Source organism: Myotis yumanensis, unplaced genomic scaffold (genome assembly GCF_028538775.1).
Source record: "Myotis yumanensis isolate MYYU_CA2020_CCGP unplaced genomic scaffold, mMyoYum1.0.hap1 SCAF_4, whole genome shotgun sequence".
Classification (NCBI taxonomy): Eukaryota; Metazoa; Chordata; class Mammalia; order Chiroptera; family Vespertilionidae; genus Myotis; species Myotis yumanensis.
Window position 1 is genome coordinate 110707767 of NW_027223755.1, and position 17846 is coordinate 110725612.

Here is a 17846-nt window from a genome sequence, read left to right on the forward strand (position 1 = left end):
TCTATCAGGCAGGATAAGCTGTGTTAAGCTGCAGTAACAAAAACCTCAGCCTCGCTGGCTTCACACCATGAAAGCTGCCTGCTCGTGCAACATGACCCCTGAAGGCTGGCCAGAGGCCTGCCCAGCTCAGGCTGCTGGGGGCTCTGGGTGAACTGCGTTTCCATGGTTGCCACGGTGGGAGGAAGAAAGCACGCAAAGGCCTCCCGGGACTGTCCCACGGCTTCTTGCATTCCAGGGGCCAGACAAGTGTCAAGCCCTTGTCCAATTTCAAGGTGGAAGAGGGAGAGCTGCAGTCCTACTTGTGCCCAGAAAGAAGAGAACCGGAAACATCTGAAGTGGGCTGGCTGGCGCGCTGGGCCAGGCCACAGAGCCGGCGCTCTGGCTCTTCTGAAGCAGGTGCTCCAACATTGGGCGTGCGCGCAGGCTCTCCCCCCACAGCTGCTCCAGGCCGCGCTTTAACATGGGAAGTCTCTTCGCCTCAGTGACCCACAGCTGACTGTCTCGAAGGATATGGCTGTCCTCGCAGCTAATGACACTTAGCTAAGTCTCCATCCAGCCCGAATTTCAGAAAGAAAGGCTGTGATGTGTTCCCACCGAGGGCAGTCATTCTGCCTGTGGGTGTCCTGCGACCTCCGCGGAGCCGTGGCGAATGGCTGGAGCAGAGGCGCGTGCTTGCCCGAGGACTCCCGGGGCTGGGGCCAGGCGTCTCCTGCAAACGGAACGACGCAGTGCACGTGCTGTGTCCACATATTTGCTCAAAGTGTGGACGTGGGAAACGCGCTGCCGGAAGCTCCTCTCGGGCATTTGCTTTTCCACATCTGGGCTACCTCTCCTCCCCCTCACCACCGGTTTGCTGTCTATACACCTTTCCACAGGCATTCTCGCCTTCCCTCTTCATTTTAATAGAATTCTCAGCCTCCTGGGCACATTTGGTTCAGAGGGGTTGCGTTTTTGTGTGGGTTTTTCCGAAGGAAGTTTAAAAACCTTCATTTTGTATTCAGGAATAAATGAGAAGTCGACTTATTTATAATTGGCTCCCTCTAATTCAGACTAAATGCAGATTAATCCTAATTGATAACATAAAATTTAATTAAACCTTAATAAAGACCCTGGGAGAGAGTCCTCGGGAGATGGTATCGGTGGTGAGGGGGTGCGCATCCGCCGCCCTCAAGATAAAACTCAATTCATGGGAGTCCTTTCAGGGTTTTGTGCAAGACCAGAAACAGGTCATTGCCTCAAATGTGCTGTTCATCAAAACTGCTGGTAAACGCGAGAGATGGCGTTCTCCCAGCAGACCAGCGAGGGGAGTGCACACTCACCGGCTCCTGATGAGCTCCCCCCTCCCCCCCCCAACCCCTCCTGGCCTACTGGTCCACGGCTCAGCTCCCTGGCCAGGAAGCCACCGAGACATGGCCCGGAGCTGCTGCCCCAGCCCACGTTTCATCAGATAAACCCAAACTGACTGCACGTCTCACAGAGAACTCCAACTGCCGCCGCTGCATAAGCATCACCCCGCTTACCCACGCTCCCAGCAGAGCAGCGGTTTACTTCCTGTGTTCATGCAGATGTTACGTGTTCTCGAGTGAGCCAGAACTCACCTTCTGTGGCCAGCCACCCAGTACCATTTACTTAAAACCTGAGTAGAGAATCCAGGCGGAGGGGAGGCCAGCCCGCAGGAGCGCCTGCCTCAGAGGCGGGCACAGACCCGCCAGCTGCTGGCTGAGCTGATGGGGAGAGTGCAGCCGGACACTCCCAGCCCGACTGGAGCCCCCAGAGCTGTGAGAGGAGGGGCCTGCCGACCTGCAGGGAATCCTGCTCCACTCTGCCTACAGTTGCCATTAGGGGATGTGGGTCCACGTTCTGAGATCATTTTACTCTCTAGAATGTTCCATTCGGATTGTAATCTGGAAAATAAAACCATATTTTCAAGTAGGCAGCAAATATTGTTAAGTGTTTAAATGCTTTGCAGGCCTTGTGCTGTCTCACTTAAAGTGTCTTTAGATTTTTAAAGTTGTTCCTTCCCTTTGGGTCGCTCTTTTTTTTAACAAACATTTAATAAATGCCTACTATGTGCCAGGTACTGTTCTAGGCATGAAGATAAAAGACTGAAAAAACAAAAACCTTTGTCCCTTATGGAACTTATATTCTAGCAGGGGGGAGACTGACAATAAATATAGTAAGTATTTGGTGGGTTAGATGTAATAAGTGTTAAAAAAAAAAAAAAAAAAAAAGATAGCCCAGTCGGTGTGGCTCATTGGTTGAGCATCGACCTATGAACCAGGAGGTCATGGTTCGATTCCCAGTCAGGGCACACGCCTAGGTTGTGGGCTTGATCCCCAGTAGGGGACGTGCAGGAGGCAAGCAGATCAGTGATTCTCTCTCATCATTGATGTTTCTATCTCTCTCTCCCTCTTCCTTCCTCTCTGAAATCAATATACTGTGTGTGTGTGTGTGTGTGTGTGTGTATATATATATATATATATATATATATATAATAAAAAGGCAGAAAAAGCACAGGGGTGAGAGGTGTTGGAAATTGCAGGTATTTAGACAGGTGGGCAAGGAAGGCCTCATGGAGGAGGTGACATTTGAGCAGATACTTGGGGGAAGGGAAAGAATGAGTCACAAGAAACAAGGGAGTGAGGGGGGTGGGGGAGAGAAACAGCCAGTTCAACTAGCCTGAAACAAGAATATGCCTGGTGTGTTCCAGAAACAGCAAATAACTAGTGTGGCTGGAGCGGCAGCAGCCAGGGGGAGAGGCAGGAAGCGAGAGGAGGGGAGGGAGCGGTCACACGGGACAGGCCAGGGCCTCGCGAGTCACTGAATGACTTGTGTTTACTGTGAGGGAAATGGGGCTACTGGCTGGTATGAGTGCATAGCCCCTCGGGCTGTGTGTGGAGAAAGACTGGAGGGGACAGGGCAGAAGGGAGGCAGGGTGGAGGGGGGCGTGCGGTAGCTAGGTTTTAAAGGCCAAGCCAACAGGAATACCTGATGGACTGGTGTGGGGAGTGAGGAAAACAGAAGATTCGAGGACAATTTCCAGCTTGCAGCTTGACCAGCTAAGAGATAAGAATCTGAGCAACCTCCTCCAACCCCACATTCCTCGGGTGATTTCAAATGGCCAGCAGACCCCCTTCCATCCCCCCAGGAGCGTGATGACCTCAGCAAGTGTCGTCTTCACTTGGCGCTGGCTGGGGGGCCAGGAACTGAACACGCATCGCTGCATCTAACCTACACCGGCTCCGAGTTAGACCTGGTAGTTACTGCCATCGTCCCCATGAGGACACTGAGGCTCGGGAAAATTAACTAAATTGTCCAGTTCAAGACGCTGGTGAGTGACAGAGCCGAAATTTAAACCCAGGCTCTGGGTGCAAAGGCCGGCCGTCACCACCATGGCACACCGCCTCTTCACATCGGCGATTTTATCACCACCTGCCCGGTCAGGATGGGCTGGGCGGCTTACACAGGTGGTTCTACTTAATCTCTGCAATAACCTTATGAGTCGAGATGTTTCCATATTCAAGTGGATGCTCACTGGACCCAACAGGCCCTGCTCCCCTGCTCAGAGCCTGTTCTCCAGGGACACGCCTGCCCCAGCAGGGGCTTGTGTGGGACGAGAAGCTGAGCAAACGGGTGACTAAAGAGGCACAAGCCCTGGCCAGGTGCTCAGTTGATTGGAGTGTCGTCCGGGTACGCCAAGACAGGGGGTTCCATCCCCAGTCAGGGCACACACAGGAATCAACCAATGAATGCGTGAATGAGTGGAACAACCAATCCATGTTCCCATTTCTCTGTCTCCCTCTCCCTCTCTCTCTGCCCCCGCCCCTCCCACTCTCTGGCTCCCAGGGCTGTGACTCGCCCTGGGAAGCTGGCCACTGCGGCTGAATGCCGTGCCTCAGCATACGCCTGTCCCAGACAGGCCCCGCCCAGCGCCAACGGCTGGCTGCACACCACACTCTGTTCTAGGCGCTATGGGTAGAAAGAGAGACAAGAAGCCCCTACAGAATCCACAGGCAATTGAGCACTTTGGAGGCACATGGATTCCTGTCGATGACAGGCAAGGCTTATTGAAATGCATCCTAACTGTCACTGAGCCCAGTTCTTCTCCTTAAGTAAAGACTGAAGACGTCTCTTACCATGTGCTGTGGCTCGAGATCTGCTCCTTCCCCAAGGCCGCCTGGCACAGCAGGCCCGGCTGCCAGCCCCTCGGACACCCCAGCAGGAACATCGGGAGCCCTGGGAGCAGCTGGGGCCTCCCGCCCGGGCAGCACCCGTCATGGGCAGTCAGGCGCCCGGGCCTGGGGCACCCAGCCCCTTCCCATCTAGTCTGGATCCTCAAGCTCCTGGTTATTTATTCAGCAAATGTTTGCTGAGCCCCTGCGCGGAGCAGGGTGGGTATGGTGACACCATGTGAGCTAGGAACGGCGGGTTTCCCTCGTGGAAACAGCATCTGGAGGGACGCGGACTGAACAAGCTTCCGGAACGCGGGATAGTGCACCTGCTCCCTCACGCACAGCTGGGAACCCAGCCACACAGTCTGGAATTCAAGGTCTCCCCCTTCTGCCTCGGTGTGAGGTGCCCGGGAGCAGCCGAAGGAGAAACAGGGCAGGACAGCAGGAGGATGTGGTCGGCATCTGGCGGGGCGGAGGCAGGACACTGCCAGGGGAGGCAGGATGCGGGGGGGGGGGTGGGGGAGCTGGCTGAGAAGTGAATGGTGCGCACAGGCTCCTTCCCTTAGGAGGCCAGGGCCAGAGTCCCCCCGCAGGCTGTGGAGTGGCCGCCAGGAGAGCGCGGGAGCAGCCGCAGGCCGGGACGCAGCCTCCACAGCGAGCACTCGTCCAGCGGGCATGCTGTGTGCCACGGGCAGCCTGGCGGGCACACAACACGTCAGCGACGGCACCACTTAGGCCCGCCACGTCTGATTAGAAGATAAAAGGAAGGACGGGCGCATGGGTGGCTCCGGGTGGCTCACCCAGCCGAGCGCAGGGTCACCGCGCTCCTCTACGAGCAGGAGGGGGCGGCCGGTGCGGAGAGCTGCGCAGCAGCCCTGTGTGTGATTGCACAGCAAACTGCTTACGGGGCGGGAGCTAGACCACAGGCTGCCTGCGGCGTCAGCTCTGAGCGATCGCAGGCCCTGACAGTGTTACCGGGAGACCCCGTGGGCTCGGGCTGCCTGTCGCTGTGTCCAATAACGAAGGCCGGGTTGAATCACATACGCGCTTATTGAGAAGGCCAGCCAGCCAAGAAGACAGGGCGCTTATAAGCATCAAATCCTGCCTTACAGCAAGGTGCAGGGGACAGGGTTATAGACGGGAAGGGGCTGGTATGAGGCTGGGAACAGACGCAGCTACGCGTAGCCCTGGGGGTCCGCAGACGTCAGCTATTGTCTGTAGTCACCAGGGGAGGAGATGATGTGGGTGAGATGATGTTTTGATGCCTGTGGGTCGGTCTGACCCTGCTTATCAGGTCTGTTTGCTGGAGTCACAGCTGAGTCACCTCCTCCACCGCTCCCCACAGGCCTTGGAAAGGAAACTTAAGAAAAACCTAACCCTCTATTCACATAAGTGTATGTGCTCTAAGATTTAAAATACTACGATTATTTTTCAGATCAATGCAGGTGCTCCATCTATCAGGTTATAAGTCCCCCTGTCGACAGCAGGATTTTAGTTCTTTCTGATTCTATTCTGGGTCCTGTGTGACTGTTACAATATGAACTATATCTGTTTGGGTTGGAAAAAGCCACTCTCCTCAAGCTCCCCCCAAGCCGTGCCCCCAGGCCCCCCGTGACCCAGAGGTGAAGGGTCAGGACAGCAGTTTGCACTCACCATGGTCACTGCTCAATGTCAAGTGGCATCTCTGTACCAGACTCTGACAGACGCACCCAAATCCCAAATCACTTGCAAATGTTGGGAGCAAATGGCGCTTCAGAGACAGAGTGTGTTCGCTTCCTTCCCCCAGATGGAAGCCACAGAAACCGACTCAGCAGGCCTGCCGCCGCCGGGCACACTCCGAGTGGCCGCTGCTGCCCCGAGGCCTGTGCGGCTCCCTTCCCACCCCTTCCCACCCGGCCTGTGTGCCACACATGTCATCGCTCCATCCTGTCGCCGACTGCCTGCAGGCGCTCTGAAGCCCGGGGCCTGGCAGGCATTGTGTCCCCTCTCCACCCAGCGTCCTGCTCTGTGGTGACTTCCAAGGACACTTACTGCCATTGGCACTGAAACATGATCTTGGCAGAGTGAGCCTCTCCCTGGCTGTGGCCGGCATGGTCTCGGCAGGCTCAGTGCCGTGGAGGGTACTTGTCTGTGGACACTGGCTGGGCCTAGGGTGGCTATAGGTGCCCATCTTTGCTGCCTGTCCCAATGGGCATTGCTGCAATAGTCCTCTCCCTCCTTAGTATCCTGTTCTATCAGACATTTACCCTCTACCAAACACCAGTATTTTTCTCTTAGAACTAGAGGTCCGGTGCATGAAATTCATGCACAGGTAGGGTCCCTAGGCCTGGCTGGAGATCAAGGCCTGCCAGGGCCTTCCTTCCCCTGGCTGCCAGCTGCTGGCTGGGGCCTTCCTTCGTTCCACACTGCCCCCTGTTGGTCAGCACACATCATAGCGAGCGGTTGAACTCCCGGTCAGTCGAACTCCCGAGGGAACAATTTGCATATTAGCCTATTATTATATAGGATGGTTGTCACAGGACAAAAATTCTTTACCCAGCCCACCTGTCCACACTGGGCACTGGAAGGGGTCACTGCTCATAGGAGCATCTCTGCATCAGGAGGTCAAAGTGCCTAAATCGGATACAGGTCTCCAGCCAGGGTGCGCTCAGTGCGGCTAACCCCACAGGTGTGAGAGGCACACCCCCGACCCCAGTGCTGTAGCATCAGGGGGGCTTCTTTCTCACTCAGAGCGAAGCAGCAGTGTCCCATGCAGAGATCCTGGGCCGCACACACTCTCCACCTTAGGGTTCCACATCGCCGCAGGGGTTTGGAATCAGCTGCACTCAGTTAGCAGAGGGAAAAAAGAAATGGAAAAAGCCCCAATTTTCAAAAATGCTGACTCAGAAGTGACACATCACTTCTGCTCATGTTTCTTCGGAAAGACTGATGGGACAGCATGCTGATGCAAGGGAGAGCTGGGTCCTGTGCCATGCTTCCTGGGAATGGCATGCTACAGGGACCAGAGGGCTGTGGATAGCTGGCCATCGGCCGTAGCCATATAAGATCATCTGACATGACACTTCAGGAAAACTACCTCCAAATGGAGGCAAAGAAGCATTTTAGGCCTCTCCCTCCCAGGTCTCTTATACACTCCTGCTACTTGCCCCAGGGTGGGCAGTAATGGGAAAGGTTTTGAAGATACAATGTGACAAACCATATGACCCTTCAAGCGAGGCATGTAGCAGTGGAAGAACTGCTTTCATAAAGCCTGTGGGCATCAGGAGTCAATAAAACATCCTGCAATTCTTTGAGCTAAATTGGTCTCCATCCTCGGCGCTACCTCTGCCGACCAGAGCAACCAGCACTGGGATCATCCAACGTCCCCCTCAGGCAAGAATCAAGCTAACTCGCAGGACACGTGTCGAATAAAGCAATTTCTTTTAAAAATATAAGCAACTGCTACTGGTCCATAATGAACATTTTTATTTTTAAAGTATTTTCTTTCATAGGGAAGAAATGTAATTCATTCTTTTCCCCAAAATAATAAAGAAAATTGCTACTGGGAACAGTCTGGCATTTGAAACCTAGTGGGAGGTTTTTCCAGCAGATGGTTTAGTAGCAAAAAGCCTTTAAGAATTTCTTACTGCTAGCAAAAAATGCATGAGAGACAGGGAGGGAGATTTGATGTGATAAAGAAAAGATGTATCCAAAGAAAGCACCCTTATTTCCTTATTCAAGGTCTGATGACTCAAATGGCCCATACCCCAGATCATAGGCTCTAAAGCCTGTCCATGCATCAGAACAGCATAGAAAACTTGTCTAAAATACCCATGGAATCAGGATATCTGTGGATCTGGGGGTGAGGAATAGACATGAATAATTTTTAAAGCCCCATAGATGATTCTGTTGAAACCCAGTGGCCCAGCTGTTGTTGTTTTTGTTCTGTTTTGTTTTCATTCTGATGGCAGTTATGGAGCCAGAAAGAATTCTTAGCTGAGCAAATGTTCTATTCCCTTGGCCACTTATCTACCATCTATACATATAAAAGCCCAAGCGACTGAACGACCGAATGACCGGTCAACCAGTCGCTATAATGCACACTGACCACCATGGGGCAGATGCTCAATGCAGAAGTTGCCCCTGGTGGTCAGTGAGCTACCACAGCCAACCTCCCATGGCCGACCAACCTCCTGCAGTCCCTCCCATTGGCCAGCCAACCTCCTATGATCCCTCCCTCCAGCCAACTTCCCACGGCCCCGATCGCCAGCCTAGGGACCCCACTCATGCATGAATTCCTGCACCAGGCCTCTAGTAAGCTATATGCTCCAGTCCACCAGCAGTGGGCTTCTCACCAAAGCATTTGGATGATGTTCTTAAGAACTCCATGGCCAAAGATGCCAAGGCATTTGATAGTTTTATTTGGAAGCAAAGGAGACAGAGTTCAGGGCCAAAGCAGCCAGCACTTACCTGCAGAGGCTCCGCACTGTCTCAGCTGATGGCTCTGCCGAGTGCCATGGACCACATCCTCGGGGACGGCAGGACGGTATCCTGAGACAAGCAGGGGCATGAGTGCAAACAGGAGACACCCTGTGCCCAGCCTCCATTGTCGTCCACAGGAGACACCCTGTCCATGGCTGTCCACAGGAGACACCCTGTCCATGGCTGTCCACAAGAGACACCCTGTCCATGACTGTCCACAGGAGGCACCCTGTGCCCGGCCTCCATGGCTGTCCACAAGAGACACCCTGTCCATGGCTGTCCACAAGAGACACCCTGTCCATGACTGTTCACAGGAGGCACCCTGTGCCCGGCCTCCATGGCTGTCCACAAGAGACACCCTGTCCATGACTGTCCACAGGAGGCACCCTGTGCCCGGCCTCCATGGCTGTCCACAAGAGACACCCTGTCCATGACTGTTCACAGGAGGCACCCTGTGCCCAGCCTCCATGGCTGTCCACAAGAGACACCCTGTCCATGACTGTTCACAGGAGGCACCCTGTGCCCGGCCTCCATGGCTGCCCACAGGAGACACCCTGTGCCCGGCCTCCATGGCTGCCCACAGGAAACACCCTGTGCCCGGCCTCCATGGCTGCCCACAGGAGACACCCTGTGCCCGGCCTCCATGGCTGTCCACAGGAGGCACCCTGTGCCCGGCCTCCATGGCTGTCCACAGGAGGCACCCTGTGCCCGGCCTCCATGGCTGTCCACAGAAGGGCTGTCCAGGGTAGGACTTGGAGACAGGTGTTCTCTCTACATCAGGCAGCTGCCACTGAACAAACTATCCCACCCTCACCCCAACCAGAAAGCATCTCCTAGACTCGAGGCCAGTGTGGGATGGCAGATACGGTGTTTGCAGTTGAAACTTGAGTTATGAGCGTGATCTCTGTGGGTCCCCCATGATCAAATACTAAATTATATGGGATTCAAATTAATCACAGAGACAGTCATAAAACACCAGGCTCTAAATATTATTTACCCAGCCTCAAGCAGATGTTTGTTTCCAAAGCTACAGTCTCCCCTCGTTGGCTGACGCTGTGCGGCATGCACTCCAAGGCAAGCTCAGGCTCTCTGTGAGCTGGCAGCCTCCCCGCCAGCATGCAAATCACATCAAAACCCCATCAGCACACGCAGATAAGCTCATCTGCATGATGGGCAGACGAGTAGATAAACACACCCGTGCTCGAACTCCCAAATTCACTGTCCAAATTCAGCGTGGTCGGCTCATCTCTGTTTTGAGAGATCATTTGTATGTTAATTTATTCATTCAGCCAACATTTATTGAGGAGCTATTCTAGCACAGGCACTGTCTGGGGTTTTAGGAATACAAAAATGAATAAAGATACGGTCTCTTACCTAGAGAAGTCCACAATGAAGAAAGGGGGACAAGACTGGTGAAGGAATAAAGCCCACACTGTGAGAAGTGCAGAAGCAGAGATGTGAGCAGGCATCGGTGGCAATACAGAGAGGGAGCAACTGCCTCTACTACAGGCCTTGGGAGAACGCCACAGATTTTCAAGGCAAGACTTAGAGGAAGGTGTTAGAGTCAGCTAGACAGACAGGGTGGAGAAAGGGAGATCCCAGTAAAGAGGGTAGTAAGGACACTTGGCAAAACATGCCGTGTCCTGGGAGTTCGAGCAGTTTGAACTTGCTGAGCACAGCGTGCAAGCGTCTGCTCCATTTTAGCCCCTTAGACATGTACCCAGGTAGGCATGCAAACTGCACAGCCCCTCTGGAGGGCAACAGGCCTATTTCTACTAAAATGTAAAATGTGCATGTCTTGTTTGTAATGCAAAAGACAGCAGGGAAAAGTGATCCTCCGTAAGGGAATAGTTCAACTGTGGGACATCAATGTAAATACTACACAGACAAAACACTTCGCGAAAAGGATGGCTAGATGCTCTATATACTTTATGAGAAGGTTTTGGGGAATGAAAAGATCTCCAGAATACCTTGTCAGGTGGGGAAACAGTGAGGTAGAGAATATATACAGGATGCTACCTTTTGTGTAAGAAGGAAGAGAAATCGGAACACAGTCTTTGCTTTATTTTCATAAAGAAATGCCGACAGGGCAGACAAGAAGCTAACAGCTGTGAGGGTGGGGGAGGCAAAGGAGGTTAGGAAAGGGGGGAGAGTTTCCAATGCACAGCTTGTATACATTTTATATTCCTGAATCATGACCTAGTCAAAAAGTAGGACATTTTTAAATATGTCTGCCTCACAGCCCAGCAGCTCCAACCTCAGTATCAGTCGGAGAATCACTGCTCGCACAAGTGCAGGAGGAGGTGTGTAAGGGTGTGTGTTGTGCATTGTTTATTGTGGCAAAAAAAGGAATGCAAAACAACCAAAATGTCCATGAGTAATGTTTGCATTGGAATAGTATGCAGCAGAGGAAACATGAAGCAGATCTCTGTCCACTAACATGGGCAAGTCTTCGAGACGTATTGCTGCCTGGTTTAAAAGGCAGAGAAAGACATGACAAACCGTTATCGGAACATACACACCAAATAATACAGTGGTACAGCAGCTGAAAGAATTCCCACCAAACTGGTCACAGCGCTGACTCCCGGACACGGTCGAGAACAGTGGTCAGCAATCCTCTTATTTTAGGCTTTTCAGACCTATGGTCTCTGTTGTGACTAATGAGCTCTGTCCTCGGAGTATAAATGCAGCCACAGACACTGTATAAGTGAATGAGCCATGTGCCAATAAAACTTTATTTCAAAAAGCAGATAGAGCCGGGTGAAAATAAAGCCTCTCATTGTTGTCCTGGTGGAAGGCAGTCCCGAGTCTCCAAGTTGCCCTTCAAACTGGCAATCATCGAATCCAGCTGGTCCTTTAAGAAGCACATTATACATGTTGCAACACAAATACAATCTCAAACTTGCTGTTCCAAAGCATTAACTTCAATGTTTATATCTGATAAGCCCTGAATACAGAAAGAAGTTGTAAAGAATAGTGACTTGCCCTAGCTGCTATGGTTCAGTGGATAGAGCATCAGCCTGTGGACTGAAGGGTCCGGGTTCAATTCTGGTCAAATGCACATGCCTGGGTTGCAGGCTTCATCCCCAATAGGGGACGTGCAGGAGGCAGCCGATCAATGATTCTCTCTCATCATTGATGTTCCTATCTCTCTTTTCCTCTCCCTTCCTCTCTGAAATTAATAAAGATCTTTTTAAAAGAATAGTGGCTTATAAAATGGTCAAACAATATTATGAAATGTTGACTGTCACACACACACACACACACACACACACACACCACAAGAGAGCCAGATTGGGCCCCTGTGGGCCATAGTTTGCCAACTGCTGGTTTAGAGAACCAAGATAGGAGGTGTGGGTTAAAGATTCCTCAATATTTAATTTTCACAAGGAGAATGAAAGAACCTCTTACTTACATATAACTAAAGTTAGTAAAACCAATGTGGGCACACTAGTCTGCTGAGAATCCATAACAGAACACCATAGATTGGTGGCTTACACAACAAACATTCATTTTCTCATGGTTCTAGGGGTTGGGGGTCCAAGATAAAGGTGCCAGGGTTGGTTTCTGGTGAGGCCCTTCCCTGGCTTGCAGACAGCCACCCTCTTGCTGTGTCCTCACATGGCCTTCCCTCTGGGCCCCAGAGAGAGGTCTGGTGTCCCGTCCTCTGCTTAAAAGGACATCAGTCCTATCAGAAGGGGCTCCACCCTTAAGACTTCATTTAACCTAAAGCTCTACTTTCACATACAGTGTATGAATTTGAAGGGGACACAACAGTGGATCAAGGCGTGTTCCCTTTAATAACAATCCACAGGCTCCTCTTCCCAGAATCCTGGAGAAATCAGTCCAGATTGTGATGATTCTCACATCAGAAGGTCCAACCCAAGGTGCACCTTCCTCACCCAGCACTGCCTTCAGCTGTGGGCATGTTCCTCTCCCTGAGAGAGTGCAGTGTCCTGATGGGCAGGAAGCCTTTACCCCACCCCTTACGCCCTCTCTCTGGATTCCTTCTCACCTGTCAGAGGTGCTAGAAAGGTATGTGTGGAGAGAAAACCATGGAGATAGATCCAGATCCCCTTTGGGACTTATATCTCTATTTCTATAGATACTTCTATAGATATAGATTAGATAGAGACATAGACAAAGATATAGACATAGACATAGATAGATATGGAGATACAGATATAGAGATAGATGTGGATATAGAGATAGAGATAGAGATAGAGATAGATATAGATATAGATATAGATATAGATATACAGATATAGATATAGAGTAGATATAGATATAGATATTTTCTTTTGAAAGAGAGATTATAGGAATCAGCCTGTGTAATTGTGGAGCATAGAGACCCAGAAGTTCGAACTCAGGAGAATGAGTGGTATGGTCCCAGTCTGAGCCTGAGTTCAAATGCAGAAGACCAATGTCCTAGCTCGAAGACAGGCAGAGAGAGAGAGATAGACACAGACAGATAAATATGGAAAGATGTAGAGCTATCCTATATAATAGAAGGATAATATGCAAATCGACCAAACAGCAGAATATCCAGTTGCTATGATGCGCACTGACCACCAGGGGGCAGATGCTCAACGCAGGAGCTACCCCCTGGTGATCAGTGTGCTCCCACAGGGGGAGCGCCGCCAGAAATGGGGCTCACGGCTGGTGAGCACAGTGGCAGTGGCAGGAGCCTCTCCCGCCTCCGTGGCAGTGCTAAGGATGTCCAACTGATGCCTTAGGCCCGCACTGGGAGCGGACCTAAGCCATCAGTCGAACATCCCCCAAGGACTCCCGGACTGCAAAAGGGTGCAGGCGGGCTGAGGGACTGCACTCCCCCCCCCCCCCCAAGTGCACAGGTTTCGTGCACTAGGCCTCTAGTATAGAGATGTCTATACCTTCCTTACTCAGCTTTTATTCTCTTCAGGCCTTCAATGGGTTGGAGAGGCGCACCCACATTGGGGAGGTCAATGCTTACTCCGTCCACTGAATCAAGTGTTCATCTCATCCAGAAACACCCTCACAGACACACCCAGAAATAGGATTTAACCAAATATTTAGTCCCTCGTGGGGCCCCAGTCCAACGGACACAGAAAATTAACCAGAACAGCAAGTGGCTGCAAACAATTCAAATGCCCATCAGTAGAAGGGCCAGTGAAATAAATTACGGGGCAGCAGACAAGGGAACGCGGTGCAATTATAAACTTAAAAAGGAAAAAAAAAATGAAGAAGTTCTCTAAACACTGCCATGATCAGAAGTGCAGAACATGTGTAACATGGCAGGTCTGAGGGGGAATACCATATTTTCTGGGGACTCTGGAAGGAGTCGTAAGTACCAGCAATGATCTCCTGTGAGGTAGAGACTAGGCAGGTACAAGACACGGAGGGAGGGAGAATTTTTGCTGACTCTGCTGACACTGTCTAGATTTCAGCTCTGAAAATGCAGTGCCGATTCAACAAGATTTTAAGTGACTGAGAAGGGAAACCAATGTCAGGCACCTGGGAAGGTGCGACCCGGAAGCCCTCGGGACACAGCCGCCAGCGGTGAGAGCCGGAGGGGAGGCTGCCCAGGCAGGCGGGAGAGCGAAGGGAGGGATGTGGCAGACAGATCCTGGGACACTGACCTTCGAGGGTGGCAAGGAGAGGAGGGTGTGGCCTCATGGCAAGGAATACAAAGTGCAGACTGCGTGGTCCTGGGCTGATGTACTGAACCAGGTCGTCGGCATTGTGCTTGCATTTTCTGTAGGAAGTACATCACGCAGTAAGATTTCTTCCCTGGACTCCTCTCCTCCCCTCAGAGCAGCCTGATCTGAGATGTACACGCACCACGGAGAGAAGCCTGGGTCTCGGCTGACTCAGGGCCACCCCGTCCGGCGTTAAGTGAGGGGATGGTGGTGCAAGACCACTGCATGGTTGCTTCTGTTTCAACAACTGACCTCATGTCTCTCATCTTCCCCAGAACCGAGACTCCACACATTAAAACCTCTTTGTTCCTTCCACAATGCCTGCATCTCCCTGCCTCCCCAGCCTTCTTTAATATTGTTCATTATTAAAATGAGCACAGAAAACCAATTACCCAGGTGGCAGCAGGAGCTGAGCGCGTGCCCACCCAGCCACTCGGAGAGACCACGGAGATAAGGAGGAACTCCCCACGCGCAGCCCAGCCCCCCGCCCCTCCTCGGGCTCCTGGGAGCCACCCCACGAGGCCACGGGGCTTTTGACAATGACATGCGGCTAATTCCGTGGGTGTTTGTCGTCACAAGTGCTGTGAGAGGGCAGCGTGCCTGAAAGGCCAGGCCAGGCAGCTGCAGGCAAAGCAGTTGTGAGCACAGCAGCTAAGAGCACGGACGCCCAGCAACCCTGAGTCCGAATGCTGGCACCACTAACCACTGTGTGGTTCTGGACAGATTCTTAACCTCCCAGCACCTTGGATCCTCCTCTGTGAAATGGAGTAATAATTGTGCCTATTGGGTCATATGGCACCAAGGAAGATACGTTGATGTCCTCAATCCTGGTGCCTGCGAATGGGACTTTACCCGGAAATGGGTCTTTGCAGACGCCCTTAAGATGAGGTGAGCGTGGATTTAGGATAAGCCCCTAAATACAATGACCGGTGTCCTGAGAAGAGACTTGGAGCCATAGAGACAGACACGCAGGGAAGCCCACATGCGGTGACAGAGGCAGAAATCTCGGAAGGCGAGCCTGAGATAAGGGGGGTGGCTGTCCAAGCCTAGGGGCGCCGCCCACAGGGAGCCAGGAGGCAGGCAGGGCCCTCCTCGGAGCATTGGCGGGAGCCCGCAGGGGCGGGAGCCCGCGCTGCCGCCGCCCGGCTCTCAGACCTCCAGCCTCCGGAATGGAGAGCATAACTTTCTGTTGTTTGGAGCCGCCCCGTTTGTGGCAGTGTGTGAAATGAATACACGCCCCCAAATGGTTATGCGGATTAACGACTTATTCATGCCATACATGCCAGTGCTCGGGGGTCTAACATCTGGTGAGTGTGCATACAGCGTGCAGTGTAATGGCTGTGCTGTGGGGTTCCTGTGCCCATAAGCAGGCAAGTGTCCCTGGCCACTGGGACAGACCGGGTGCTGCCACCTTCACAGAGCCTGGGCCTCTGGCTGCAGCAGGTCCTCGGCCCGCCCTGGTGCAGACCAACAGGCTCTCCCGTCTACACTGCTCAGGTCGCCGTGGCGGGACATTGTGAGGGAGGACACTGAGGGCATGTGCAAAAGTTGACGATTTCCCAAAGACGGGCCAGTTTATGTTACAATGAATTGCGCGAGGGAAGAACCATCTCCTAGACCAGCCGTGGGCAAACTACGGCCCGCGGGCCGGATCCGGCCCTTTTGAAATGAATAAAACTAAAAAAAAAAAAAAAAAAGACCATACCCTTTTATGTAATGATGTTCACTTTGAATTTATATTAGTTCACACAAACACTCCATCCATGCTTTTGTTCCGGCCCTCCGGTCCAGTTTAAGAACCCATTGTGGCCCTCGAGTCAAAAAGTTTGCCCACCCCTGTCCTAGACAATAACTAGGCACAGTAGCATTGCAGTCCGGTATGTGGGTCTTGGGTCAAGCCCCATTCCTTCCACTTACAAGCTCTGTGACCTTCTGCATTCTTAACCTCTCTGGACCTAGGTTTCCTGATCTACAAAATGGGCGCAGGCTGCCATAGATGTGCAATGATGGGCAGGCGAGGGGCTGCAGAGGGTGGGGAAGGGCCGCTCTGCAGGACCAGCACAGCCCATTCTCTGAGCACACGCACACACATATACACACACATGCAGGCTCACACGCACAGGAGCACACACATGCACAGGCCTGGCGGCACTCCTTAGGTGGCTGTCACCACCTGGAATTGTCGCTCTCCCGCCTGTCCCTCCATGACACAGCTCCTCTGTCAGCTGATGCCCCCCTCACTGTTAATCTTGGAGCTTCTTTTAACTGTGTTCTCCCGCTTACATCCCTTCACAAAGGCAGGCTGAACTCATCAGAAAAAAAAGAAGACAAAATTCCAACCAGGCTACCTAGGCTGCCATCGGGAACCACAACAAAGACGAGGACCACAACTCAGAAACCGGTTTGCACCGGGAAGATCCAAGATGGTGCCTGAAACTCCCCAAGCAGCCTTTGGGGGGACTGTTCTTAGTCAGCATACCAACATGTGGTAAGCATGTTCCAGGCATGTGGGGGACTGCACGTTCTCCCTTGGAAATCCAAGAACTCTCCGCCCTTTTCTGGGAAGCCCCCGCCCTGCACTTGCCTCACCCCAACACTTAGGGACTTTCCTGACCCCGGAGCAGCAGAGGCTCGCAGGGCACAGCGTCCTCCGCTCCTCGGCCAAAGATCCTGTTCCGGATCTGCCACCGAACAGTCCCGGTCTCTGTGGGGAGCAACCTGGGCAGGAGGGTGGGGAAGGGCCGCTCTGCAGGACCAGCACAGCCCATTCTCTGAGCACGCGCACACACATACACGCACTCCCAGCTCTCTGAATACACACGGTATTTTTAAAAAACCGCACACACACGAATGCATTTACATCCCAGCTGAGATTTCTGCTGTATGCACGCACTCCCTGAACTCTTGTTTCAATAATAAATTCCTTTAAACCAGGACACAGCAGACGAGGCCTGCAGGCCAAGGTGGCCGCAGCCAGCAGGTCCAGTGTCTGCAGCCGAGACCACAAAGCCAACAGCACTTACTATCGGCCCCCGGCAGAAAAGTTGTGCCGACCCCTGCTTTCCAGCTGAATTTTTAATTGCGTTTTAAACAGAAACTTCACTGAGTAATGTCATTGGAAACCAGGCTCCTTGCATTGAGGTAAGGCAACACTGCCATGAGCACGTAACTATGAAACCCACCCCACTGAGCGGGAAGCGGGAAGCAGGAAGGGAAGCCGCAGACAGGCCAAGGGCGGTACTGGATCTTGAGGTTAGCCATGTATTAATGCGAAACAAGATGCAATGCCCATAAAGAAGTCAAAGAAAAAGAGTCCAGGCAGTAGTAGGAGAACTGGGATTATGGAGCGGGGCCATCGGCTGGAACACAGGCCACGGCCGCGGAGAGGCGAGAAGGCTCATGCAAACGAACAGAGCGCGCTAAGGTGTGAGAAGGACACGCCAAAACCTGTGCATTTACATTTTTTATACATTGGAAATGCTTTTATTTTCTGCATATAGAGAAGTTAAAAGCAAGTTTTTTTAAAGTCTTGGTC

The 17846-nt window shown here is 52.4% G+C and overlaps 1 protein-coding gene across 1 annotated transcript in view; it reads right to left on the reverse strand.

The window, feature by feature from the left end:
* Nucleotides 1-4734: 4734 nt before the first annotated feature.
* Nucleotides 4735-17846, reverse strand: part of OTOA (otoancorin) — a 123632-nt gene continuing 110520 nt past the window's right edge. The window contains exons 29-30 of the mRNA XM_070413825.1: nucleotides 8622-8702; nucleotides 4735-4868 (exon numbers count right to left, since the gene is read on the reverse strand). Of these exons, the coding sequence (XP_070269926.1) occupies nucleotides 4735-4868; nucleotides 8622-8702 (215 nt within the window). The remainder of the gene's footprint in view (nucleotides 4869-8621; nucleotides 8703-17846) is intronic.